This window comes from Phacochoerus africanus, chromosome 5 (assembly GCF_016906955.1).
Source record: "Phacochoerus africanus isolate WHEZ1 chromosome 5, ROS_Pafr_v1, whole genome shotgun sequence".
NCBI lineage: Eukaryota > Metazoa > Chordata > Mammalia > Artiodactyla > Suidae > Phacochoerus > Phacochoerus africanus.
Window position 1 is genome coordinate 12,654,505 of NC_062548.1, and position 27,558 is coordinate 12,682,062.

The following is a 27,558-nucleotide window of genomic DNA, read 5'->3' on the forward strand; positions in this document are numbered from 1 at the left end:
GGCTGTGGTTGTAGGCTAGCAGCTGCAGTTCCAGTCCAACCCCTAGCCTGGGATCCTCCATATGCCTCGGCCCTGAAAAAGTGGGAAAAAAAAAAGAGAGAGAGACAGCAAACAAACACGTGCAGCCACAGGGAAACGGGGACTTAGCAAAGCAACATCTCTTGCACCTTTTGACTGGACAGAACTTTTGCTGAGCACCTGGCAACTAGGCATGCATGGTGCTGGTAGGAACACAGATGGGCCAATGGCTTTTTAGAGAAATTGGTCCGTTTGAAGAGCTGTAAAAATGAGCAAACCCCCCCCCACCACCACCACCACCACCCCGGCCCGGACATCCAGGAACCCAGTCGAAGGAAACTGTCTAAAATGTGGATGACGTTTCCTACCCAGAGATGTTCGTGGCAGCGTTAACAAGGACCAGGAAGAACTGGAACTGGTCCTTCTGTAACGGAACCGTCAACAGTACCCTCCTGGTGGACTCTTACGCAGCCGCTAAAAATAAGCAACAAGGAAGAGTCTTGAAGACACAAAACTGATTGAGTTGTTTACGACCATGTTGACAACGTAATCACTGGTTTGAGGGAAGAAAAATATCCAAAAATTAGCTATGTCAGGTTAAGAGATTGATTTTCTTTTCATTCCCTACATCAGTGCTGGTGAACGTTTATTTTATTTTTAATTCATTAATTTTACAGCCACACCTGCTGCATATGAAAGTTCCCAGGCTAGGGGAGCTTTGAGTTTTTTGCATTGGAGCTGCAGCCGCCAGCCCATACCACAGCCACAGCAACACGGCGGGATCCAAGCCACATCTGTGACCTACACTACAGCTTGCAGCAACGCCGGTCCTTAACCCACTGAGCAAGGCCAGGGATCAAACCTGCATTTTCATGGAGACTATGTTGGGTCCTTAGCCCACTGAGCTACAGTGGGAACTCCTTTTTTTTTTTTTTTTGTCTTTTTGCTATTTCTTTGGGCTGCTCCCGCGGCATATGGAGGTTCCCAGGCTAGGGGTTGAATCGGAGCTGTAGCCACCGGCCTACGCCAGAGCCACAGCAACGCGGGATCCGAGCCGCGTCTGCAACCTACACCACAGCTCACGGCAACGCCGGATCCTTAACCCACTGAGCAAGGGCAGGGATCGAACCCGCAACCTCATGGTTCCTAATCGGATTCGTTAACCACTGCGCCACGACGGGAACTCCCTTTTTTTTTTTTTTTAATACATTTTTTTTGGCCATGCTCTTGGCATGTGGAAGTTCTTGGGCCAGGGATCAAACCTCTGCCACAGCAGTGACAACACTGGGTCCTTAACCTACTGCACTAGAGTAGGTTCCTACACTCCTGAGTCTGGACCTGCCGTTCCCCACCTGTCTGGCCCGACTTTGGGGTGCACAGTGCAGGAGGTGATGAACGTGGCTGCCTGGCATCCTTTTCTCTTTCAGATAAAGGCCCCAGCGAGGATCCGCGGCCTGAGGAGAGGCCTCTGGAGGGTGAGGCACTGCTCCCCATTCACCCCCATGTCTCCTCCCCTCCCCCATCCCAAGGCTCCCATTTGTCTCTCCCCAGCACCCACTTTGGGGGTGGCAGTCCTGTGGGCTGCCTGAGTTGGGAGAAGGTCTATAAACCCATCTTCTAGAGCTAGGGGGTACATGGTCAGGGCCCGAGCAGTTCTTTCTGGAAGAGGAAATTGTAGGGCTTTCTTACTTTGTTTTCACATACGCCCTGCTTTCCAGAAAGGTTCTGAGGCTGAAGTCTGAGCCTAGTCTTCCTGAGCAAGTCATCATCAGGCCTAAAAGCACAAAATGGGCTTTGTGTCTGACAGACGTGTTCAGTCTTAGGAACACTGCTCAGTCCCGCCCCGCAGAGCATGGGAGTAGGACAGGCAGGGAGACCAAGGTGAGGTGGGTCTGTTTCCACCCCTGGAATGGAATGAGTGGCGTCAAAGGAGAGAAATGTCACTTTCCCAGTCCCAAACCCAGCTTAGCAGAGGATACAGGGGTGGGAGGGTGGGAATCTATGACCTCTTAGCAAATATCCACTGCCACTTGGTGGCAGCGTACTCAGTTGGCAGGCTTAGTACTCATGCACTGGATAAGTCACTGTGCTGGGCTAGAGTGAGTTTCATATTGAAAGGCCCATGGTCCTTCTTAGATCTCGAAACCTGCCATTCAGGCCTGGTGATGCCCTAGACCCGCTTTCACAAGCAGGTATTTGAGCCCAGGAATTGTGGCCCTGTGTGCGGGCATGCCACTTCGGAGGAAAAAGGTTACCTGCCACCACCACCCTTCCCCATCCCGAGGTGCCTTCTCGGGTCTTTCTTGGTGAAAAGCAGAACTGGGACCTGAGTGAGAAGCTGGGTCCCCACCCCCCCAGGGAAGCTCAGCAAGCTGCCCTTTGCCTTCCAGACAGTCACGGTGACGTCATCCGGCCCCTGCGGAAGCAGGTGGAGCTGCTTTTCAACACGCGCTACGGTGAGCGAGGAGCCAGGCAGGGTCTGGCCGGCCCGGCCTCCCTCCAGCTGCCGTCTTCCGAGGGATTTAGGCCTGACTGGTGCCCCCATCCCAGCAGCTCCCTCAACAGTGATGGGGGAGGGAGGGGCCAGAAGGGCTGGGACCCACTGGGTAGGGGCTGGGGCATTGCAGGGACGGCTGCCCAGCCACCTTCTGGGCTCCAGGCACCCTGCCCGGGGAGCCAGGCACTGCCAGAGAAGCCCGCCTTCTGAAATGCAGCACCCCGCTGCCTCGGTCAGCATGCTCACACATGCCGTCTGCCTCAGCCCCAGCTGGGAGAGGCCACTCTGTCTGCTGTACCTGCCCCTCAGTCCCCACCACCCTCACTCAGGGTCCTCTGGAGGACACCTTCGAGGTCTTTCCTACTAGAAAGACCAGGGACGAGGCCGGGAGGCTGGGCAGAAGCTGCTCTTGGTTCCGCCCCCGTGGCTGGCCGGGCACTGGGGGGGTGCTTCCCACCAGTTCTCCCATTTTACAGATGAGGGAAAACGAGGCCTGGGGAAGTGCCATAGCTGGTCCAAGGCCCCGCAGCTAGTGAGTGGCAGTGCCTGGCCTGGGACTCAGATCTGTGCCCAAGGCATGGTATTGGGCCCTGCAGGGGATTTAGGGGTATTTATGGTGGCACAGGGGACCTCTGGCGGGCCTTTCTGGCAGCATGGGAACAAGTGGACTTGGCTGGAGTCAGTGCCAGGTCTCACCAGCCGCCAGTGGTTTTTTTCCTACAAAACCACGGACTTTGTTGGACCGTGGACTGAGCCTAGGTTTGGGGGTCCCGCTGACTCAGGCTCACATCTCCCAGCTCTGGGACTTGAGACAGGTCACATCCTCTCTGGATTCCGGGTCTCGAGCCCGCAGACGGGGGCTAACAGTACTTACCTCTCTGGACGGTCGGGAGGGTTCAACCAAGAGCCGGGTTTCACAAGGGCTCTGGCACCTGCGGCCCCCCATGCAGACATGGGAGGTGGGAGTTGAGGCTCGTGGCCCCGTAGGTCGGGTGGCCCTACAGCAGCCGTGTCTCTGCAGCCAAGGCCATTGGCATCTCGGAGCCTGTCAAGGTGCCCTACTCCAAGTTCCTGATGTACCCAGAGGAGCTGTTTGTGGTGGGGCTGCCTGAAGGCATCTCCCTCCGCAGGCCCAACTGCTTCGGGATCGCCAAGCTCCGCAAGATCCTGGAGGCCAGCAACAGCATCCAGTTTGTCATCAAGAGGTAAGGCCAGGCCGGGTCCCCGGCAGCCCTGCCAGGCTTGCCCGGCACCCAGCAGCAGCGCCAAGTAGCCATCTCCCTGTTCAAATTGGGGAGCGGGAGGGCATTAGGTGAGGTTTGGCTTCCACTGGGCAGGTATGAGGTTGCCCAGGTCCAGCTCAAGCCCAAAGGACCGGAAGCAACCAGACGGATGCCCTCTCAGTCCCAAGAGACCTGATCCCAGTTTGCCCAGGTGTAAAATGGGAATATGCCCACGGGCTTGATCTCCTGGGGAGTTCTGAGCATCCTCTGGTCAGGTGTGTTTGTATCCTGGGCCATGGGACATCCAGGCTGGGGACAATACCCTATGACCTCAGGATTAAAAAATCAGGCTTTGGCGTTTCAGGTCTCTTCTGTTTCCAATGGCATTTGCTTTTGGTTTGCAAGAACCCAGGGAGCTCCAGCATATCCAGCCTGTGTGCCCAGCTCAGATAGAAAGGCCTTTTGGAGGGAATGGAGGCAGCTACTGTATTTTCAAAAGATGACGGAGGACCTCGGGTGACCTGTTTTTTGTTTTTTGCATCTGTGTGTTACTGTAAATTTAGGCTTAGTTTGGTTAAAAGTGACAAGAAAGAGGAGGCTCTTAAGGGTTTGTTCTCCCCAGGGGAGTAACTGGCCCCTAAATTGGGAGCCTCGCAATGTTTGTCATGCCTAGAGGGGTTCCCGTTGTGGCTCAGCAGGTTAAAAACCTGACTAGTGTCAGTGATGCGGGTTCGATCTCTGGCCTTCATTCAGTGGGTTAAGGATCGGGTGTTGCTGCAAACTGTGGTGCAGGTCAGAGATGTGGCTTGGATCCCGTGTGGTCTTGCTGTGGGGTAGGGCAGCAGCTGCAGCTCACATTCGACCCCTAGCCTGGGAACCTCCATATGCTGCAGGTGCGGATGTAAAAAGAAAACAAAAACAAATATGCCTAGATGGCAGGCCGGTGACGGGGTGCGGGGCGGGGGCTCGCTCTTGAGGCCTGGTTTGCATTAAGAGAAGCAGAAAGGGTGGTGCTCCAGGAGATGCCAGCAGTGGATACGTGGTTCCTCCCTCCCACAAATACATCTTGAGTGGTCACCTTGTGCCAGGAGTGATGCAGCAGCGAGGGCCCCTGAGTCCTGCCCTCCAATTGGCTGATCGCACCGAATAAAATCACAAGGCAGTATCAGGTAGAAATAAATGCTCTAGTGCATTTATCTCTCAAATCACTAGATGGGGAGGAGGAGGGAGTCGGGTGGACTAGGACTCTGGGGTTCATAGATGCAAACTATTGCCTTTGGAGTGGATAAGCAATGAGATCCTGCTGTACAGCATAGGGAACTGTATCCAGTCACTTATGATGGAATATGATGGAAGATAATGTGGGAAAAAGAAGGTGTATATGTATGTGAGACTGGGTCACGTTGCTGTACGGTGGAAATTGACAAGAACACTGTAAACCAACTATAATGGAAAAAATTAAAGTTAAAAAAATAAGTGAATAAATAAAATCATGAGGTTAAAGGGGCAAAGAGAGGCAGGAGGAACCTGTTTATGGAGGAGACATTGAAGTAGAGACCTAATGAAGCAAGCCTTGTGGATATCTGGTGGAAGAGCATTGAAGCAGAGGGAGCAGCAGGTGCAAAGGCCCTGAGGCAGGGACATGCCTTTGTGCGACTGGTGCAGAGTGCGTGAGGGGCGGGTGTGAATGCTGAGGACCAGGAGAGAGCAGGAGCTGGAGCATACAGGGTCCTGGGCCAGCTTGAAGAGTTTGGATTTTATTTCAAATTTCATGAGAACTCACTGGAAGATTTTGAAGAGGGTGGGCAGGGGCGGAAACAGGGACCAGCGAGGAAGCTGTACCTGGCCCAGGGGGGACACAGTGGCCTCTTGGACTTGGTAAGGGGGGGGTGGAATGGTGAAAAGTTGTCAGTTGCAGACAGTATTTTGATGATGGGGCTGGTAGCTGATACATGGCATGTGGGGTGTGAGAGAAAGAGGGGCCTGAATGACTCAAGGTTGGGGGCTCCATAGATGGCATGGCAGCGATGTCATCTTTTGAGGTGCAGGTGACGTGCACAGAGGCCAAAGTCAAGAGCTAGGTCTGATGTGTGTTATGTTTGAGGTATGTGGGGGCCTTCCAGGGAGGGATGGCAGGTGGGTTACAGGACTCAGACCAAGGGGAGAAGTCAGGGTGGGGACAGAACTCTGGGAGCTGTCACCTTTCAGGAGGGGCGTAACACACGAGGGCTGCTTGCCCCGTCCATCCCCTCAAGCCGAGGCCTGGAGGCACTGGGGTGGCTCACAGTCTCCTGGGGCGGAGGGCAGCTCCTCCTGTTACTCTGTGAGCTTGAGCAGGTTGCTGAGGGTGTTCCGTGGGGCTCACTGTACTGTTTATGCGGTGACCATGGAGGTCAAGGCTTAGTAAAGAGCCTGGCACATCATAGCTGTTCGATCAAGATGGGTTGGGGTTTTTTAGTGTTGAGTTTGTTGAAGTTTGATTTCCATTCAGTAAAACTCACCCTTTTGAAATGTACTGCTCTTTAGTTTTCTGGGCATGTGAAAGTTCCCAGGCCAGGGATCAAGCCTGAGCCACAGCAGCAAGTGGAGCCACTACAGTGACAGTGCTAGGTCCTTACCCCACTGTGCCACAAGGGAGCTCCCTGCAGCTTTTCGATTTTTGGCAAACTCATACAGTCACATCACCATGAAGATGCGAAACAGTTCCATCACCCCCAAAGCTTTCTGTGTCTCCCTTTTTGACCACACAAGCCCCAGGCAACTGCTGATCAATATTCTGTCCTTTTACCTTTTCCAGAATGTTGTATAAATGGCATCATAATTGTATTTTATTGGGTCTGGCTTCTTTCACTCAACTTTTGATATTCATCCTTTTGGTTGCCTGTATCAGGAGTTCATTTCTTTTTAAAAAAAAAAAAAATCAATTTTAGGAGTTCCCTAATAGCCTAGTGTTTAATGATCCAGTGTTGTCACTGCTGTGGCCTAGGTGATTTTGAGAGAGATTGGGAGTTCCCATCATGGCTCACTGGAAATGAATCTGACTAATGTCCATGAGGACACAGGTTCAATCCCTGGCCTTGCTCAGTAGGTTAAGGATCCGGTGTTGCTGTGAGCTGTGGTGTAGGTCACAGACAGGGCTCGGATCCTGAATTGCTGTGGCTGTGGTGTAGGCCGGTGGCTACAGCTCCGATTCAGCCCCCTAGCCTGGGAACTTCCATGTGCTGCAAGTGCAGCCCTAAAAAGACCAAAAAATAAAATAAAATTTAAAAAGTAAAAATTAAAAGTAACCAAAAGTACTCTTGGGAATACTAGTGAAAAGTTGTCAGTTTTCGTAAATCTTAAAGAAGGATACATTTTTGGGGTGATGTCAGCATTCTGGAATTAACTGTTGCTGCATAAACAGCTTTGTGGCTCTACTGAAAACCATCAATAGGTACCCCTTAAAGGAATGCATTTCAGAGTTCCCTTGTGGTGCAACGGGTGAAGGCTCAGTGTTGTCAGTGCTGTGGCATGGGTCCTTTCTGTGGCCCAGGAACGTCCCCATGCCACAGGTGCAGCCACAAAAAGGGGGAGGGTGAATTTTGGGGCATGTGAATGACATCTCAGTAAATCGCAAGTGTGTTTGTGTGTGTGTTATGCGTGTATGTGTGTTTGTATGTGTCTGTGTATTAGTTTGCCAGGGCTGCCGTAGCAACGTCCTACAGACTGGAGGCTTCAACAATAGAACCCTTTCCTTGCGGTTCTGGAGGCTGGACGTTCAAGATCATGGTGTCGGCAGGGTTTGTTTCCCCTGAGGTTCCTCCCCCTGGCTGGCAGCTGACGACCTGCCTGCTCGGTCTCCCCGGGGTCTTTCCTGGCGTGCACACACCCCTGGGACCGCTGTCTGCATGACCTCATCTCCTCTCCTTGGGGGGACACTAGGCAAATTGGATTAGGGCCACCCCGATATCCTCATTTTAACTTAATTGTCTCTTTAAAGACCTTATCGTCAAATGCTGTCATGTTCCAGAGGTTAGGGCTTCAACATAAGAAATCTGGAAAGGAGTTCCCATGGTGGTACAGTGGAAACAAATCCAATTAGTATGTATGAGAATGTGGGTTCAATCCCTGGCCTCGCTCAGTGGGTCAGGGGTCATGAGCTGTGGTGTAGGTCGCAGACAAGGCTCGGATCCGGAGTTGCTGGGGCTGTGATATAGACCGGCACCTATAGCTGTTTCGACCCCTAGCTGGAAACCTCCATATGCCTCAGGTGCGGCCCTAAAAAGCAAAAAAGAAAGAAGAAAAAAAAAGAGAAGAAATTTGGAGAGGACACAGTTCAGCCCATAAAATACATGTAAGAAGCCATCGCTTGGAGGCAATATCACCGATTGCTTGCTTTGCACTTAAACTTGACTCCCAAGTCCCTCCAAATAATACTCCAGAGAACCACTGCCAGTTGATTAGAGCCAGCACAAAATCAAATCATACTTCCTAAACCTTTGATCAAAAAACAGGCTTGGAGTTCCCGTCGTGGCTCAGTGGAAACTAATCTGACTAGTATCCATGAGGACGCAGGTTCAATCCCTGGCCTCACTCAATGGGTTAAGGATCTGGCATTGCTGTGGCTGTGGTATAGGCCGGCAGCTATAGCTCCATTCAACCCCGAGCCTGGGAACCTCCATATGCCTCAGGTGTGGCCTTAAAAAATATTAAAAAATAGGAGTTCCCGTCGTGGTGCAGTGGTTAACGAATCCGACTAGGAACCATGAGGTTGCGGGTTCGGTCCCTGCCCTTGCTCAGTGGGTTAACCATCCGTCGTTGCCGTGAGCTGTGATGTAGGTTGCAGACGCGGCTCGGATCCCACGTTGCTGTGGCTCTGGCGAAGGCCGGCGGCTACAGCTCCGATTCGACCCCTAGCCTGGGAACCTCCATATGCCACGGGATCGGCCCAAGATATAGCTAAGAAAACAAAAAACAAAACAAACAAACAAAACAAACAAAAATAAATAAATAAATATTAAAAAATATTAAAAAATAAAGTTAATGTTTAAAAAACAAAAAACAAAACAAAACAGTCTTAACCCAGATTCTCAAACAAACATGTACCCAGAATTTTCATTTTCTTTGTGCATTCTTTTGGAGAGAGGATCCTGTGCTTTCATCGAATTCTCCAAAATTAAAAAACCCTCGGAGTTCCCGTCGTGGCTCAGTGGTTAATGAATCCGACTAGGAACTATGAGGTTGTGGGTTTGATCCCTGGCTTTGCTCAGTGGGTTAAGGATCCGGCATTGCCGTGAGCTGTGATGTAGGTGGAAGATGCGGCTTGGATCTGGCATTGCTCTGGGGCTGTGGCGTAGGCCGGCAGCTACAGCTCCAATTCGACCCCGAGCCTGGGAGCCTCCATATGCCAAGGGAGCGGCCCAAGAAATGGCAAAAGGACAAAAAAAAAAAAAAAATTAAGAAACTCCTTGGTTGGAGTTCTGCTGTGGCACAACGGGTTAAGGATCTGGCATTGTCACTGCAGTGGCTTAGGTCGCTGCTCTGGTGTGCGTTCGATCCCTGGCCCAGGAACTTCCGCATGCCATGCGTGCAGTCCAGACAAACAAAAAAAAAAAAAATCTTTGGTTGTCATACTAAGTGAGGTTGAAGTTAGACAGAGAAAGTCAGATATTATAGGATCTCACTTATATGTGGAATCTAAAAAAAAAAATGATGCAAATGAACTTATTTACAAAACAGAAACAGCTGCACAGACATAGAAACAAACTTATGGTTACTGAAGGGGAAGCGGGGGAGGGATGGATCGGGAGTGTGAGATGATGCACACCACCCTATACCAAGTGCATAAACAAGGATTCACAGTATAGCCCGGGAAACTGGATCCAGTATTTTATAATAAACTGATGGAAAAAAATTGAAAAAAGAATATATATACACTTGGCTATACACTGAAACTGACACAATATGGTAGATCAGCTATATTCAAAAAAAAAAAACAAGCATTCCTGTTGTGGCTCAGTGGGTTAAGAACCCGACTAGTATCCATGAGGATGCAGCTTCGATCCCTGGCCTTGCTCAGTGGAGTGGATTAAGCATCCAGCATTGCAGTGAGCTGCGGCATAGGTTACAGATGTGGCTCGGACCTGGCATGGCTGGGGCTGTGGTGTAGGCTGGTAGCGCCTCTTTGACCCCTAGCCTGGGAACGTATGCCTCAGGTGCAACCCTAAGAAAGGAACTACAGTGACAATGCTTGGGAAATTTAAAACCAAGGCTGGATTTACATGGATGGGAAACGGGGGTCCAGGGAAGGAGAGGCAGAGGGTCCTGTCTGACGGAAGCGCTGCAGCGCAGTTCTGGTGCTGACCACTCCGAGTTCGCAGACCCCTCAGATGCAGGCCACCATCCCCAGCAAGGCCACCCCCACTTCCAATACCAGCTCCAAGTTCCGAGGTCCCTGGGCCACTGCCGCTCCTGAGCAACTGGCTGCAGATTCGGGCGTTCCCAAAACCCCCTCCCTGGGTTCAGTAATTAGCTAGCACGACTTCGAGAACCCAGGAAAGCATTGTATTACAAAGACAGTTTTGTGTAAAGGATACAAATCTGGGACCAGCCAAATGAAGAGGCAGAAAGGTCTGGGAGGAACCAGACACAGAGCTTCCATCCTTCCTCCTATGAAATCAGAGCCCGTCGCCCTCTAGCACAGGCGTGTGTTTACAATGCAGACAGCGCCACCGACCTCAGTTGAACTGGGATTCATTGCTGGGCTTGCTTGGATTCCTGGCCCAGGGGTTGAACTCAGTCTCCAGCCCCCCACCTCCCTAGAGGTCAGGAGGTCTGCCTGATAGCAGGTGGCTCGAAGACCAGCCAGGCTTTATTATGCAGCACTGATTGTAAATGCCCAGTGTTCAGGGCAGCCTTGTCCGGCTAGAGCAGGCCTGTCTGGGTGGTAGGGGATCTGGGCTCTATGGCAGGTTGAGGGCACTGAGGAAGTCGGGCTGGCTGGGTGTGGTGCAGGGTGGCAGGTAGCAGAACCACCCCTTCCAATCTCCCGAAGGGCAGGGAGCCAGACCCGGGCTCGGTGTGAGGAGGGGTCTGTGGGTGGGCTGCCTGGAGAGGTGATGAGCTCTCCGTCACAGGGGGGGCAGTGGCCCAGAGGAGACCCTGCCTGGGAGTGAGGCCAAAGGCCAGACTCAGGATGCCGCCCCCTGCTTCAGGCAGCCAGTGGATGAGCATTTACACTCTGTCCTGGCAGCAGGCGTCTGTGCCCAAGCCAGAGGTGGGCTCATAGGGTCAGGGAGGAGGCATAGCCCTGCCCTGGATCACAGTCTCGAGAGCTGGACAAGGCCTGGGTCTGCGTCTGTCTAGACACCCCCGACCCCCATCGCTTCCTCTCTGCCTTCTCCTCATGGGGAAACCGAAGCCCAGAAAATGTACGGATTTCCCCACGGGCACGGAGCAGGGCCCCCAGCTCTGGTCCTGCTGCCTCCTCAGACTTGGATTTGTAAGACCCCCTCCCTCTGCTTAAGCCAGGGCAGTGTTCTTTTTCTACTTCAAATGAGAAAGCAGGCCTGGGAGATGGGGAGAGGCTGCAGGCTGCAGGCTGGCAAGGAGGAGGGCCCTAGTTTGAACTCTGCCCCTCTCACTCTGTGGTCTCGGGCCCCTTACTTCCTGAGGCCTCAGTCTCCTCATCCTGCAAATGGGATGATGGAAACACTACCTGCCTCGGGGCCACCGGGCGGGTCACCTAATGTCCGGGACGGCCTCTGCTGTATGTGGCGGTAACAGACATCAGTGCAGAGCCGGGCCTGGTCCCCAAGGCCCCTAACTCCGGAGTGAAATAGTGTCAGCCAGAAACCTCAGACCTCGCCTACCCCTCCACGATCTTGCCACATCATCAGCCCTGACCGCTTCTGCACTTCAAACCAGCTCCGTGGGAAGCCCCCCAGACCACACGCTCTGACCCTGGCCGGTGGCAGTTAAACAGCATCCTGGAACCACCAGGACTAGGCTGGTCTGGCTCACTGCTAGATCTTCAGAACCCAGCACGTGGGTCTGGCAGGACAGCTGCCTGGGGGACGGGGACCCTAGACCTGGACTGTCCAGAGCCAGGAGCACCCATTGTACAGATGTGCAGACTGCGGCCCAGGGAGGGGAGAGCTGAGCCATACCGGGAGGCCTGGAGGGACCTCAGTGATAGCCCCACTTGTGTTTTGCAGGCCTGAGCTGCTCACGGAAGGAGTCAAAGAGCCCCTCACAGACACCCAAGGTACCCTGCTTGGGGTCATGGGCGGAGGTGCTGGCTGGGCGGGGGAGGGGCCCCAGGCTTCTGCCACCACGCCTCCTCCTGCTTCCTCCAACCTGATCCTGTGTCCTCTGGCATCCCCCACCACCCTCCCCACCGGGTTTGCCCACCCACACCAGACACCACCTCTGTCCTGGGTCCCAGGAGCTGCCTGCTCACCCTGGCTTCTCTCCCCCTCCCCCCGCCCCCAGAGAGGGATTCCGGGGACCCTCTTGTGGACGAGAGCCTGAAGAGGCAGGGCTTTCAAGGTAAGGTTGAAGCTCAGGATGGGGTCCGCTGTCCCAGTGCCATGACCCCGACCTGGCTTGGAGGGCCAGGCTGGGGGTGGGAGGGGCTGGCTGCCAACCTCAGGGCCCTGGGGGTCTGAGCAAAGCAGGCGGATGAGGCGGGCAGTCGGGCAGGTCTGTAGTTGGTCAGCTGTGAGTGAGAGGCTCCTGATGGGGGGGCTGGGGGGCTGGGGAGGACAGAGTACAGGGCACAGGAGCCAGCCTGCTGGCCATCTGGGGTGGCAGCTGACCTGCCCTCATCGAATGAGGTGGTCAGCCAGGCTCTTCATAGCGCTTTGAAATCCGAGGAGAGGAGGGCTAAGAAGGTGGGGGGGAGGAAGTGAGTGTGGAGGGGGGCCTGGAAGATGGGGGAGAGCTTGCGTAGAGGAATGAGGCAGGAACCAGAAGCAGGGAGTTCCCGTTGTGGCGCAGCAGTAATGAACCTAACTGGGATCCGTGAGGTTGTGGGTTCAGTCCCTGGCCTCGCTCAGCAGGTCAAGGATCTGGCGTTGCCGTGAGCTGTGGTGTAGACTGGCACCTGCAGCTCTGATTCGACTCCTAGCCTGGGAACCTCCATATGCCACGGGGAGGGCCCTAAAGAGCAAAAAAAAAAAAAAAAAAGCATCAAGTGGAGCATTGGGGGGGCTGCGGTGGCTGAGAACAGCAGTCCCAGGGCAGCGCGGGGCTGTGGCTGTGCTTCGCCAAGGGCAGGTGTTCCCCAGGTGGCCCTGGGTCATTACTGCCAGACCAGTGACAGGAAAGGCCAGCGCCTGGGGGTGGCGGCATCCAGGGAGATAGGACCCAGATCCCAGAGGGGCACCTGCTTACTGCCTAGCCTCTCGCTCCTTCCCGGGCAGCTGGAACGTTCTATGATGGGGGGGGAGGTTGTGTTCCCACCTCACCCCACGGCTCTGCACCCCCAGCCCTCTTAGGAGACTGGGGTCCAGCTACCCAGAGATCCACCCCCTCCCTCCCCCTACTCATCGCTCTCTTCCCACAAGGCAGTGCCAGGCTCTCATCTCCCCAAGGTCAGGCGCCTTGTGGCAGGTGCTGACACGCCGGCTCCTTAACACATCCCCTCTGGGTGAGTGAGTGACCGTGGGGAGCTGCCAGGCCGGCTCCCCCCTCCCCACTGCCCCACCCGCCAGGGGCCAGGAAGCCGCTCCCCTTCACGGAGCCTCTCACCTCCAGGTTGGTTTGGTGTGGTTTTTCAAATGTCAACAATTAATTTCCGACTCATCACTGTTGTCGCAACAGTGTGCGTCCTTCCAGAAAAAAAACCCCATCTCCATCAAGACGTTAGAGCTGGAGGACTCCGAGGGGCCCACTCCAAGGAGCAGATAATTGCCCGAGGAGGAGTTGCCCCTAATTAGAAAATCACATTCCTTGGAAGTCACTGAGTGCCTCTTCATTGAACAGCCCAAATCCGTAATTGTTCTTCGCCTTGCAGAAAATTACGACGCCAGACTCTCCCGGATCGACATCGCCAACACGCTGCGGGAGCAAGTCCAGGATCTGTTCAATAAGAAATACGGTGAGGCTGGGAGAGACCGGGGCGCCCAGGCGGGAGGGAAGCTGGCGGGGCGGGGAGAAAAGCAGGAACGGCCCGGTTCGGGCTGTGGTCCCCTTTGAAAAGACCACATCCTTGCTAACAAATATTTCTTTCTTTTTTTTTTCCTTTTTGTGGTCTTTTTAGGGCTGCACCTAAAGCATGTGGATGTTCCTAGGCTAGGGGTTAAATCAGAACTGCAGCTGCAGAGCCATAGCAACACAGGATCCAAGTCGCATCTGCGACCTACACCACAGCTCACGACAACATCGGATCCTTAACCCACTGAGCAAGGGCAGGGATCGAACCTGAGTCCTCATGCATACTAGTCGGGTTCGTTACCACTGAGCCACGACGGGAACTCCACTGAAATATTTCTTGAGCACTTACTATGTGCCAGGCCCTGGGGAGACAGCAGTGAAGAAAACACACAGTCCCCGCTTTCACAGGCCCTGTGGACCAGCGATGGGACATCCGCCTCGAACACCTCTACCCAGAGTCCAGTAACAGTGAGGCGTTGTTCCACGATTATGCAGGAAAGAGCAGGCTGTTCAAGACAAAATAGCTTTCCTTAGATTGGGGGCCAGGGGAGGGTTCTTTGAAGAAAAACCGAATGATGGGTAAGGAGTTAATCAGTCAGAGTGTGAAGGAAGGGCTGAGGAAATGGCATGTGCAAAGGCCCTGAGGCTTGTCCTAGGAAGGAGGCAAAAGCAAAAGCATGAGGGAGGCCCTGGGGAGAAGACGGCCCTACGGAGCTGGCTCGAGACAGAGCAGCTGTCCAGGGCCTTGGAGGGAACCATGACAGCGAGTTTGTGTTTTGTTGGGGGGATTGAAGTAAAGGAAGTAGCTTTGCCCTTTTCTTTTATTATTTTATTTGTTTATATTTATATATATATATGTATTTTTTTTGTCTTTTGTCTTTTTTAGGGCAGCAACTGCGGCATATGTAGGTTCCCAGGCTAGAGGTCGAATCAGAGCTGTAGCCGCCGGCCTGCACCACAGCCCCACAGCAACACCAGATCCAAGCCGCATCTTCCACCTACATCACAGCTCGCGGCAACGCCAGATCCTTAACCCACCGAATGAAGGCCAGGGATCAAACCTACAACCCCGTGGTTCCTAGTCGGATTTGTTTCCGCTGTGCCACAACAGGAACTCTGCTTTGCCCTTTTAAAGTTGTCTTCCAGGAGTTCCCCAGTGGCTCAGTGGGTTAAGGATCCAGCATTGTCACTGCAGTGTCTTGGGTTGCTGCTGTGGCAAGGGTTCTATCCCTGGCCAAGGAACTTCTGCATGCCACAGGCACGGCCAAAAAAAAAAAAAAAAAAGTGGTGAGCAGAGTGAGTGCCTGTGAGCAGCCAGGGGACCAGCTCAGAGGCTGGAACAGTAGTTGAGGCGAGAGTGAGGATGGCTCAGGCAGGCCCTGGCCAGGAAGCTGCAGGAAACTAGACGATGAAGTCAAGATGTGCCTCAGAGGGAGAATCGCTGGTGCCAAATGGGCAGGGGCAGCGGAGGGAGTGGAGGCATCCGGTTGCATCTTGGCTTGAGAGAAACAAGCTTTATCAGTTAGGATGCTTTTTGGCCTCAAGTAAAAAAAATAAACTCAAACTGGCTTCCACCATTAAGGGGGTTAATTGCCTCTTGGTTCAGGTACTTTGACTGCAGAACAGATCACCCCAAAAGGTAGTTGCCTGAAATAACCATGGCCATGTATTATCTCTGACGGTGTCAGCAAATCAGAAATTTGGGACCAGCTGAGCTGGGCAGCTCTGGCGCTGGGTCTGTCATGCAGAGGTTTCAGGCACAAGGCGGCTGGGCTCACCGGAACAGCACCCTCACTCACACATGGGACACCAGGGCTGGGGAAACAGCTGGTGCTTGGCGCAGTGGGCCCCTCGGGCATCTTTCTGGATTTCTGTGTGACTCTCCCACGTGGGCTTTCCAGTGTAGCAACTCCAGGGTAGGTAGATTTCCTCCTTGCTGGTCAGGGCTCCCGAGTGTCTTCAAGGAGCCCAGGTAGAAGCTGTGTCGCCGTGTCTGACCCAGCCTCGGAGGTTGTCTACTGGTTAAAGCAGATACAAAATCCCACCCAAGTACAAGAGAAGGGGGCATCGACCGCATCGTTTATGGGGGGGTGTCAGTGAGTGTTATGCTGTAAGAGGACCTGTGAGATGGGAAAACGACTGGTGCAGCTGTCTTTGGGCAGTGCCATTGGCCATAGCTCAGGAAATTGAGCAGTAGGGTGGCCTTCAGGATCAGCTAGATCCAGCAGCTCAGGGATGTCCTTGATGTCTTCCATGGTGTCAGCATTTTTTTAGGTTGGCTTCCTGCCTGCTAACAGAATGGCCATAGCAGGTCCAGATATCCCATCCACACCCTCCAGAAGGAAGGGAGAGAGCTAGCTGACTTTTCCGTGGGCATTTTCAAGGGAGCTAAATAGTTTCTTTCCTGGAATTCCCTGAGCCCTCCCCCTGTTTCTTCTCATCAGTCCTCATTGAGTCATATGTCCTTCTTTACCCAATCCCCATGGCAGAGAAATGTCACATGCTCATTGACTTAGGCCTGGGTTACCTGAACCTGTCACCATGACAAGGGGGAGGCGGGGGGGAGCACAGGACCTGCCAGAGACAACTGGACACCAAACTGCCAGCCAGGGCAAAGGGGCAGTGCCCTCACTGTGGCAGGGAGTTTGGAGAGGGGAAATGATGGGTTCCATTTGGATGTGTTGAGTTTTTAGGGGGTGAGTAGAGAGACAGAGCTGTTGTTTTGGGGGGGGGTCTGGATTTGGTGCAGAAATTAGAGCATGGGAGTAGAGGAGATACCCCTGGGAGTGCAAAGAGGACCCACGCAGAAGGCCAAGGAGCCCTGTGTTTGGAGGTCAAGTCCAGGAAGGGGAGGAGGGTCCAGGAACGGGAAACCGGGGAAGCGAGGCATCATGGACACCAGAAGGTGGCGTCAGGGAGTGGGGAGTGGTCGCCTGTGTTGGATTTTTGCCAAAAGAGGGCAGATATCCATGTTTGGCAACATGGCGGCATCAGTCATTGTAACAAGAGCCCTTTTAGAGGCGAGAAGTGAGAAAGTAAAGATGGCAGTGCCCCCATTCCTGGATTATGGGTTTAGGTTCATTTCTGTCTGATTTTTTTTTTTTTTTTTTTTTTTTTCCATTTCAAAAAGGATCTCTCCGCAGCCGGCTGTGAACTGCAAAGCAGCAGCAGAGTCAGGGGAAAGAATTTAAAACAGGCTGGAAATCCCCAGAAACAGAAAGTGGATTAGTGTCGTTGCCAGGGCGTGGAGGGGAAGGACTGAGGCGCGACTGCTAGTTGGTGTGGCCTTTCTTTTTTTTTCCCCTTTTTTGGCTGCCCCGTGGCATATGGAGCTTCCGGGCCAGGGATCAGATCCAAGCCGTAGTTGCCACCTACACCGCAACTGCACGGGCGCTGGATCCACTGGGCCAGGCCGGGGATTGAACCTGAGCCCCAGGTCTCCCAAGACATTGCCAATCCCATTGTGCCACAACAGGAACTCCTGGGGTTTCTGTTTAGAGTGATGAAAATGTTCTGGGAGTTCTCTTGCAGCACAGCAGGTTAAGGATCTAACTTTGTCACAGCTGTGGCACGGGTTCGATCCCTGGCCTAGGGAACTTCCGCATGCTGCAGGTTCGGCCAAAAAAGAAAGAAAATGTTCTGGGAGTTCCGTCATGGTGCAAATCCAACTAGGAACCATGAGGTTGTGGGTTCAATCCCTGGCCTTGCTCAGTGGGTTAAGGATCCGGCGTTGCCGTGAGCTGTGGTGTAGGCTGAAGATGTGGCTCGGATCTGGCGTTGCTGTGGCTCTGGTAGAGGCCGGTGGCTACAGCTCCGATTCGACCCCTAGCCTGGGAACCTCCATATGCCGCCAGTGCGGCCCTAAAAAGACAAAAAAGAAAGAAAAAGAAAAGGTTCTGGAGTCCGTGTGATGGATTCACAACCCCGTAGGGACACTCAAAACTATTGGATTGTATGCTTTAAGATGGTAGATTTTGGAGTTCCTGCTGTGGGTTTTGAATCCGACTACAGTGGCTTGGGTCACTGCAGAGGCACAGGTTCAGTCCCCAGTCTGGGAACTTCCACATGCTGCAGGTGTGGCCATTTAAAAAAAAAAAAAAGATAAAAGGGTAAATTTTATGGTACATGAATTATATTTCCATTAAATAAAACGAAACAGGAGCTCTCATTGTGACTCAGCAGGTTGTGAACCTGACTAGAATCCATGAGGATGTGGGTTTGATCCCTGGCCTCACTCAGTGGGTTAAGGATCCAGCATTGCTGTGAGCTGTGGTGTAGGTTGCAGATGTGATGCAGATTCTGCATTGCTGTGGCTGTGGTGTAGGCCGGCAGCTACAGTTCCAATTCGACTCCTAACCTGGAAACTTCCATATGCCTCAGGTGTGACCCTAAAAAGCAATCAATCAGTCAGTAAAACCAAACAAACAAGCTGAAGCACTGGCAGAAAGACTCAGAAATTCTGTACTTGTGAGAAGCAGGGTGTGCACCAGGCTTGGCGTTTCCTAGGAGCCAGAGTGAAAAGGGAAATGAGGCCTTCTATACTATTGCCAGTGTCCATGAGATAAACATTAGTTTATTGCCCAGAAAAAGCTCAGCTCTCTCCTAGTGCGAGATTCCTCCTAGTGCGGAGATGTCTGCAGCACATCTTCATAAAGGCATGTCCTGCACCACTGGAAGATGATGCTTCCAAGCGCCTCAGGGTGTCTGGCCCTTGGTCCAGGAGGGGGCTCCCATGGTGCTCCCCACCTCAATTAGCCGTGGGCACTCACAGCAGCAGGCAGCAGGCCTCCAGGCATGGATCAGCAGTGGGCTCGGGAGTGCCCCCTGCTGAGACAAAATATAGTTACTGGGGCGGACGTGTCACAGCCCTGTGCAAAGGGTTGGTGACAGGAATGAGGCCAGGCCCTGGATACGGAAAGAGGGCCCTGCGGTCTGAGCCGCACCCTGGCTGGCTCCCTTGCTCCCAGATGCCAGGCTGGTCCTGAACCAGGGGGAGATGGAGGTGGAGGGGCAGGCATTGTAGGGCCAGCTGTGCCCATGAGGTACCATCCTGGAGATGGCTTTCAGATTCTTAGGCCATGAGACTGACACACAGTAGCCCCTGTCTTTCCCCAGCAGCCATAAGCCACATGTGCCCTGGCCCCTTCTCAACCCGGCCTGGGTACAGACCCACACTCCTGGTCCCCACGGCCCTCTGCACAACACACCCCCTGCCTCCTGGTCCCCCGCTGATCGCACCTCTCTGCAGTGCCACATGGCAGCCCTCGTGTGCACAGCCTGAGACACGCCCTGGCTCCAGATGACACTTCCTCTGTCCCTCTCGTCCACAGGGGAAGCCTTGGGCATCAAGTATCCGGTCCAGGTCCCCTACAAGCGGATCAAGAGTAACCCGGGCTCGGTGATCATTGAGGGGCTGCCCCCCGGAATCCCGTTCCGGAAGCCCTGCACCTTTGGCTCCCAGAACCTGGAGAGGATCCTCGCAGTGGCTGACAAGATCAAGTTCACTGTCACCAGGTAGTCAGGGGACGGAGGCCAGCACGGGAGGGGCTGGCACCACCGACCCTTGGTCTTGCCCCAGGGTGGTCCTGTGCTCCCTACTGGACTAGGCGGCTCTCCCAGCACCCCCCTGGGTCCCCTGGGGTTGGAGGAAGGGAGGCTGAAGGCCCGCCAGGGTGCAGGGGGCCTCACAGAGCTGAGACCAGCTGCCCCTAGCCCTCTGGCCAGCATAACATGCGCAGCCCTCGGGGGCCCCTTCTGGCTGCCGCAGCTCCTGCTTGCTGCACCCGTAGCCCCCTGGGAGCGGCGTTTGGCCCTCTCAGAACTGAGGACACCGAGACAGATGATGTGCCCCAGTTCTCCGAGCCAGCAGGGTGGAGCTGGCGGGAGACCTTGCTCTTGGGCACAGGGACCCCCTGCATTGCCCCAGGGTCCCATGCACGTGTCACCAGCCTGGTAAAAGGCAGATTCTGACTCCACAGGTCTGGGGTGGGCCCCGCATTCCTAACAAGCTCCCAGGCCCTCCCCCGACACACTCATCTCTGTTTCTCTTCCAGGCCTTTTCAAGGACTCATCCCAAAGCCTGGTAAGAGGCACTGGCTAGAGGGGGGCCGCTTGGTGTGGGGGGCCCGGCCACGGTGCTGGGGGCCAGAGACTGGCACAGAGTTTACCAGGGGGCACAGATTCCATGCCCTGAAACAGGAGCCAGGCCGCTGCCCTTCTGTTCCCCGTTCCCACAACAGAGAACGGGTTGGCAGGGTGGCACAGGCGACTTTTAAACTTCACCCAGCTGGGATTCAGGAGGGAGGGGCCTGGCTGGGTCTGTACCCCACACTTTCCCTGATGAAGGGGCCTCGGTGAGCCGAGGAGGTTGATGGCAAGCGGGTTTCTAACCTCAGGAGGGGTGTCTGCGTGGGAACTTGCCAGCCTGGCGATAAGGTGCACCAAGAATCCAACCCACTTTGTAAAATGCCTCTCCTGACCCCCTTCCAAGGCATCCATACCCCACTTCCTCCCCCTGGGCTGTGTCCTGGCCCTCCCACACCCTGATCAGCAGAGGCTGTCCCTGTGGCGAGTGGGGAGGGGGACATCCACTGACCCCAGAGCCCGCGTGCGGAGAGACAGGGGCCCTTGGTGGGGGGGGGCTGCTGCCTTGCCCCTCCCCCATCAGGAACCTCTGCCAGCCCCATGCCCTTGGGGAGGCTGTGCTGGGAGCAGAAGGCCCACAGTACAGGAACCCAGTGTCACAGTCCCAGTCACGGCCACATCTCTCCTCCCCCTCCTCTGTGCCCGCTGACCCCGCTGTGTAGAGCTTTTCACTCCCTGTGCCCAGGCCTGGCTCGGCGGGCTCCTTTAGAAGGGGCAGACTGGAGGGGGCCAGGGCCCACCTGAGCCTGTAGTGATGTGGCAGCTGCCAGCCGGCTACAGGGACGCCAGGGAGGGGGGTGGGGCGATGTGGGGAGGGAGGGGGGCGTGGGGAAGGAGGCTGTGATTGGGCCTCAGGCCAGCGGGACTTGCAGAGCCCGGAGGAGAGGGAAGGAGAGACAGGCGGTCAGCTGGGTAGGCAGCAGGGTCTAGAGGTGTGTTTCTAGAACTCTCAGAGGTGCAAACGCGATCCAATGATGTTTGTAAGGTGGTGATGGTGGAGGTAACAGCAGCAGCGTGCTGCAGTGGTGGCCCCGAGGAAACCTTGCCAAGAGAGCCCCAAGTGTCGCCCCTGTGGTGACAGCTTCACGTGGGTTCATTCCACACGTGTTTCTGGAGGCCGTTCCTCACAGGGCCAGGCAGTACCATGGTTACAGCAGTGAACTGGGGCGGCTTCTCCTTTACTCGTCTGACCTGTGATGGAGGCACGAGAGCCTGACTTAACAGGAGGAAACTGAGCTCACGTTTCAGTGATGTGACCAGCAGGTGGCCTGGCCGGCCTCAAGGCCTGTGGTCTGGAGCAGGTGGGGGCCATGGGGGCCGGGGCTGATGACGGAGGGGGAAGTGAGTGCTTCCCCAGGAAGCCGGCGGGGAAGTGCAGGCCCAGATGCCATGGGGAGCAGGACATGCATGCTTCTTTAAATGGGTTTGCAAAAGCAAGCAAGAAAAAGACATTTATGACACCTGATGTGTGCTGGGGTCAGTGCTTTGCCCTGTCACCTTTTACTGTCCTCTTTTTACAAAGAAACGGAGGGCGAGAGAACTTCAGTGCCTTGCCTGTAGCGAAGGAGGTGTTGGCTCCGGCAGGGGGCCCACTGGCTGCAGGCGGGTGGCATGTAACGCAGAGCAGCCACCGAGTAGCCAAGCGTCAGGCTTTGGGGAGAAACCCTGGGGTCGGAGAGGTGGCCCGCAGCCTTCACCCCCTTCTCGGGGCGACTTCTTCCCCTGACACAGCTCACCCTCCAGCCAGGGGGCTCGGCAGCTCCTCTTCCCGCTTGAGCAGTTTCTTGAATCTCAGCCCTGGGATTCTCAGACCCGCCTGCCCCCCATTTCTCTGCCTGTCTGCCCACCCTGCAGCCCTGCCTTTGGCTCCTGTGTGTGCAGAGAGAGCCCTTGGAAATGTGGTGTGGGAGAGGATGGCAGGCTGCCTGGAAGAGGAGATGGGAACACAGCCCTGGCGCCAGCCCTCAGGATGGAACAGCCAGCACCTTCCCAGGCATTGGCACCCGGGCCTGAGTGTCAGCCTGGAGGGGCCGGGACAGACGGGCTGCCTGGCCAGCTCTTTGCTTACTCAGGCCGCTTGTCACGCTGGGCTGGGAAGGTGTCCAGTTTCACAGGGGCCTCTGAGGGTTCCCCAGAGATCGCTGGGTGCTGCTCCTGCCCTAGAAAGAGCCGTTCCCAAACCGTCTATCACACTGTCGCCAAACCCGACATATGGGCCAGCTGAATTAGTCATTAAATCCTGGGGTTCAAGGTGAATTGGAGCAGGAGGTCAGATCAGGAAGGCGGGGTGTTAGCAGGTGCCATAGCCTGGAGGAAGGTGGGCTGTATGGGGAGACAGGTGCCCCGGGCCCGTGGAGGGGCCACAGATCATCAGCTTTGGGAGAGTGGCCGAGGCGGTGTGGGGGCCATGGGGACACACAGGCTGGTGCTCAGACCCAGGTTAAAACCCCTGAGCCCTCTTACTAACCATGTGACTCTGGGCTCAGTATCTGCATCTCCAAGCCTCCACTTCCTCCTCGGGGAGATGGAGGTGGCCTTAGCTGCCTCCCCAAGTGATGTGAGTGAATGAATGATGGGCAGTGGTGGCAAGTGGAGGATGGCTTCCCCCTGCTGATGCTTGAGAGAGATGTTTGTAAAGGCCTCTGCCCTGGACCAGACGGGACAGGAAGGGCTCAGCCAATGGGCATGGCAGTTGTTATTGTTATTCCTGGGGTCCTGGAAGGCTTCCTGGAGGAGGTGACCTTAAGCTGGGCCATGGAGGTGAGCAGAATGGGGTGTGATGCTGACACAGGGCACAGAGGGGCTGTCTGGCGCACATGGCTGGGGCACCGATGGCTGGAGCTAGAGCGGCAAGGAGGGTGTGGTGTGCCAGAGCAAAGCAGCAGGCCTTCTCCTGGGCACAGTGACAACTTGGAGACTTACTCCTTTTTCTTTCCTCTTTGAAAAATAGGGGATGGGAGTTACCGTTACAGCTCAGCGGGTTAAGAACCCGACTAGTATCCATGAGGATGTGGGTTCAATCCCTGGCCTCAGTGGGTTGAGGATCTGGCGTTGCCATGAGCTGTGGTTGTAGGTTGCTGATGTGGCTCGGATCCCACATTGGCCATGGCTGTGGTGTAGGCTGGCAGTTGCAGCTTCGATTCGACCCCTGGCCTGGGAACTTCCATATGCGACAGGTGCAGCCCTAAAAAGACAAAAGAAAAAAAGAGGGGGAAGGTGGACTTTTGTCTACAAACTCAGAAATGCGGGACATGTAAACTTTTTTTTTTTCCGGCTGCACCCATAGCATATGGAAGTTCCTGGGCCAGGGATCAAACCCACGCCACAGCACAGCAGCGACCCAAGCTGCTACACCAATTGCCAGTAAACCACACTACAAGAGAACTCCTAAAGTATTTTTTATTCTTCCAAAATCAGGCTAGATTCTACTTGAAGCCCCATTAAAAAGTGGCAGAAATTGAATCTCAGTCCATTTAGGTTCCCTGTTTGCCCCAGGCTTGAGTCCAAGTTCTGGAAGGATTGCTAGCACCCAGAAGTTGGAAGTAGGGGGAGCCCTTCACGTCTGGAATGTCACGTGCCCAACTGGCACCCACAAGACATTCAACTGTCCGCTCGGGTGGTTAGAGAGATGCTCCTGGTTTTATCCATCGAGGCTCCCCCAGGGCCTAGAACCTCTGGGTGGCCCACCCTTGCAGCCACTGCCACACTGCAGCGGGCTTGCTCGGGAGCAGCCCCGTGCCTGGGGAAGGCTGGGCCGGCGGGAGGGTGGCAGGAGGTGATGGAGAGGCGAAGGCAGCAAGGGGGGAGGAGGGCGCTCGGAACAGGAGGCTTGGGGGGGTGGGGGGGGGCCCTGTTAAGAATCGCTCTGAGATTTTCTAGGTCATTTATCGAAGGCTCCCCTAGAAGCCTTTCCTAAGAGAACCATGCCAAGAAGGGGAATTCTAAAGAAGGAAAGTATGCTTTGAAGCTAAATTGGTCATTAAATCTGGGGCTTTCGCAACTCAGCCTGGAACAGTGGGCCAGCCCAAAGTGGGGCGAGGGTATGGCCCTTCCTGTGCTGGTTTTATTCTGGGTCAAAAGAGGTGACCCCAGAGGGCCTCTGGTGTCGTCCCAACCAGTTAGGTGACATCTGCCCTCAGGGCCTCAGTTTTCCCCACTGGTGTCTGGTAGCCTCTCCTGCTCATGCTGAGCAGTGGGCAGGTGCCTGGCTAGAGAGGAAGATGGGCTTGGACCAAGCCTAGGAGGACGGTGGGTGGGATACAGGCTCCGGGTCAGGGCAGCAGTGGGCCAAGGCCTTCACAGGATCCCTGGGGGGTGGGCGTGCTGGCCAGAGGGAGTTTGATGAGGACCTGAGACCAGAGGGTGGTGGCCCCCCACTTGTACTAGAACAAGCCCCAGGCCTGCCTTCAAGAGGCCAAGTAGACCAGCCTCGATCCGAGGGGCCTGGGAGCGGTGTAAACCATTGCCACCTGGCCAGCCTGCTCCCCGCCTAACCCCCCACCTGTAGCGGCGCCGAGTTAAAATGGGAGACCAAGAGGGGCCAGAGAGGCAGGTGGCTGGGGACAGTCTGTGCCCAAGTCGAGGTGGGTCTCCTCTCCACATCCAGAGGGGCCCGAGGCCACGCACACCCAGGGCAGCAAAGGGGGCTGTTCAGGATAAAGCTGGGAAGGATCCCTCGTGACGAAGGAAGGAAGGCCCTCCGCCCAGGTAGCTGGTGTAACAACAGCTGCACAACATTCTGGTAGGTCGGGTGGATACATACCCATGGTGGAGATTTAGAAAATTCAGAAATCTAACTGCCCAGATGGCTTTTCTTTTTTATGATGATACATTTCTTCCAAATTTTCCCCCAAGCTCATTAATTGAATATCTCCTTGCTCTTTCTATAAATTTACATACACACACTTAAAACATAAGCATTTTTCCCATGTCTGTAAAACCCTTTATGAGGTTCCCTGGTGACCTAGCCATTAAGGATCTAGTGTTGTCACTGCTATGGTGTGGGTTCGATCCCCGGCCTGGGAACTTCTGCATGCCTCAGGCACGGCCCAAAAAAAAAAACCCCAAACAAAAACGCTTTATAATGTTCCCTCATCAGGGTGCGTCATACTTATATAACAGCCCTGTCTCCAAGCTGTGGACACTGGGACAACTCCTCAAACTGTGGGCAGCTAATATCCCTATCGTGCTTACGATTTGCCAATTGCCAAGCCTTCCCCTGCTAGCACATTTGATCTCCCCCAAAACCAATCTTAACCAGAGGGAACAGGCTCAGAGAGGTTAAGTGCCTTGATGGAGGTCACACAGCTTTTGCCCTGGCTCTCCCCCGCCCACTGACCTTTCATCCACACTGCATGGGTCTTTGCTGCCCCCTTCTGGCTATCAGCATCTATAACATTGATTTGGCTTGTCTAACCCTCTAGGCTCAATCCTTGGGGTTCATTTATTTGTGCAAACAAAATTATTGACTGCCTGCTCTATACCAAGCAAGATCTGGGACTGCAAAATAGAAAGAAATCCCTATCATTGTGGTGCTTATATTCTAGTTAGGGGAGACAGAGAAATAAGAACAAATAATATATTCGATAGTGACAAGTGCCTTGGAGACAAATACAGCAGAGTTAGGATTGTCACAAGGGTAATTTTAGAGAGGCCACCAGGAGTTAAGGGCTGTATGAAGAGAGAGTGTGAGCCATGTAGAAATCTAGGTTGCGAAAAGTTGGTCAGTGCAAAGGCCCTGGGGTCCTGGACATATTTTGAAAATTGGGCCAACAGGATTGCTGGTGGTAGATGTGAGGAAAGAAAGAGACCAAGGATGGCATCAGGAGTTTGTCCAAGCAGCTGGAGGGGCAAAGGGGGTAGGCTCTGAGTGGTGGGTAAACTGGACACCCAAGGAGACAGGTTGAGGAGGCAGCTAGGTCTCCAAACCAGAGGCAGTCCCACTGCAGACATACAGCCGGAGCCCTTCTGTGTTTCATGTATTGTGGTCCTGTAACGGGGTCACAGCGAGGCACAGTGTGGACAGTCAGGAGGAGTCTGAGGATGAGCCCTGGGGGCCCCCCTAACCCCAGCATTTAGAGATGAGAGATAAGTGAACCCCCAGAGGGTGTGACGTCCCAGGAGCTGAGTGAGAAGCTGTTGAAGGAGAAGCGTGGTGACCTGGCCCCACCGCCGTCTGGGGTCCAGAAGGATGGAGCAGCCTAGGGGCTGATTTTCGGGGAGGAGAGGGGACCTGAGTAGAATCTTGGGATCAGGAGTAAAAAGAGAGAAGGAGTGGAATTCACCTTTGGGGCAGAGGAGAAATGGGGTGAGAACTGCAGGGTGAAGTGGGATGTGGGAGGGTCCGGAGGTGCGGATGGTGCTGGTGTGATTTTAGAGAAATGAGTGATGTGGGGGCGAGAGGGTGGGGAGAACGGCCAGAAGGGGGGCAGCCCCCGGAGAAGGGGGGGGATGGGGTGCTGAGAGCGTGTGCCAGGGCCCCTCCGCCCACAGGGGGACGGGGGGACATGGGAAGTGTGACTGCGGAAGAGGACTTTGGGTTGGAGTCCAGAAGGCCCTAGAGGGGGAGTTCCTGTTGTGGCTCAGTGGAAACAAACCTGACTAGCATCCATGACGACGCAGGTTCAATCCCTGGCCTCACTCAGTAGGTTAAGGATCCAGCGTTGCCGTGAGCTGTGGTGTGGCTCTCGGGGGGGGGGGGGGGGGGGGGGGGGGGGGGGGGGGGGGGGGGGGGGGGGGGCTTGGATTCTGTGTTGCTGTGGCTGTGGTGTAGGCTGGTAGCTGTAGCTCCTATTAGACCCCTAGCCTGGGAACCTCCATATGCCGTGGGTGTGGCCCTAAGAAAAAAAAAAAAAGGAAGGTGCTAGAGGGAGGGCTTAAAGATGGGAAAGAACCCAGAAGGATGTGTGCCCTGGACACTGTGGAAGAGCCAAGTGGCTGGAGGAGGTGGAGACCAGAGGGTCAGGGGCTTGGCCTTTCTGTCAACAGGTTGATCCCCAGGAAGTATGGTGGCAACAGTGTGGCTTTTCTGAGCCCCGTCGTACAGGTTCAGTGTTGTTTCCCCCCCACTCCCGCCCCACATCTGGGAGTCTGGGAAAGCTCCCCAGGAACTGAGGGTCCTCAGGCGGAGTGGGCAGGCTGGGGGGAGTTCCAGACCCAGGGGCGGCACCTGCACAGGCAGGGAACCTTGAAGTGACCATCTAGGAGTTCCCCTCGTGGCACAGTGGTTAACGAATCCGACTAGAAACCATGAGGTTCCAGGTTCGATCCCTGGCCTCGCTCAGTGGGTTAAGGATCCGGCGTTACCGTGAGCCGTGGAGTGGGTCACAGACGTGGCTCGGATCCCGCGTTGCTGTGGCTCTGGTGTAGGCTGGCGGCTACAGCTCTGATTAGATCCCTAGCCTGGGAACCTCCATGTGCCGGGGGAGTGACCCTAGAAAAGGCAAAAAGACCAAAACAAGAAAAAAAAAAAAAGAAATGACCATCCGTGCTGGGCCCTGGGCATTTCACCCACAGCCTCGTGGCATCTTCACAGCAAGC

General features: G+C 54.8%; 1 protein-coding gene across 4 annotated transcripts in view; it reads left to right on the forward strand.

Annotated features, from left to right (window-relative positions):
* Nucleotides 1-27,558, forward strand: part of GTF2IRD1 (GTF2I repeat domain containing 1) — a 116,498-nt gene that overhangs the window by 62,670 nt on the left and 26,270 nt on the right. For 3 of the 4 annotated variants that reach the window (XM_047779898.1, XM_047779894.1, XM_047779896.1), the window contains exons 15-22: nt 1,446-1,493; nt 2,409-2,474; nt 3,537-3,720; nt 11,934-11,983; nt 12,211-12,267; nt 13,736-13,819; nt 19,206-19,389; nt 19,929-19,957. In XM_047779898.1, the coding sequence (XP_047635854.1) occupies nt 1,446-1,493; nt 2,409-2,474; nt 3,537-3,720; nt 11,934-11,983; nt 12,211-12,267; nt 13,736-13,819; nt 19,206-19,389; nt 19,929-19,957 (702 nt within the window). The remainder of the gene's footprint in view (nt 1-1,445; nt 1,494-2,408; nt 2,475-3,536; nt 3,721-11,933; nt 11,984-12,210; nt 12,268-13,735; nt 13,820-19,205; nt 19,390-19,928; nt 19,958-27,558) is intronic. The other variant, XM_047779897.1, reaches the window with a different exon arrangement.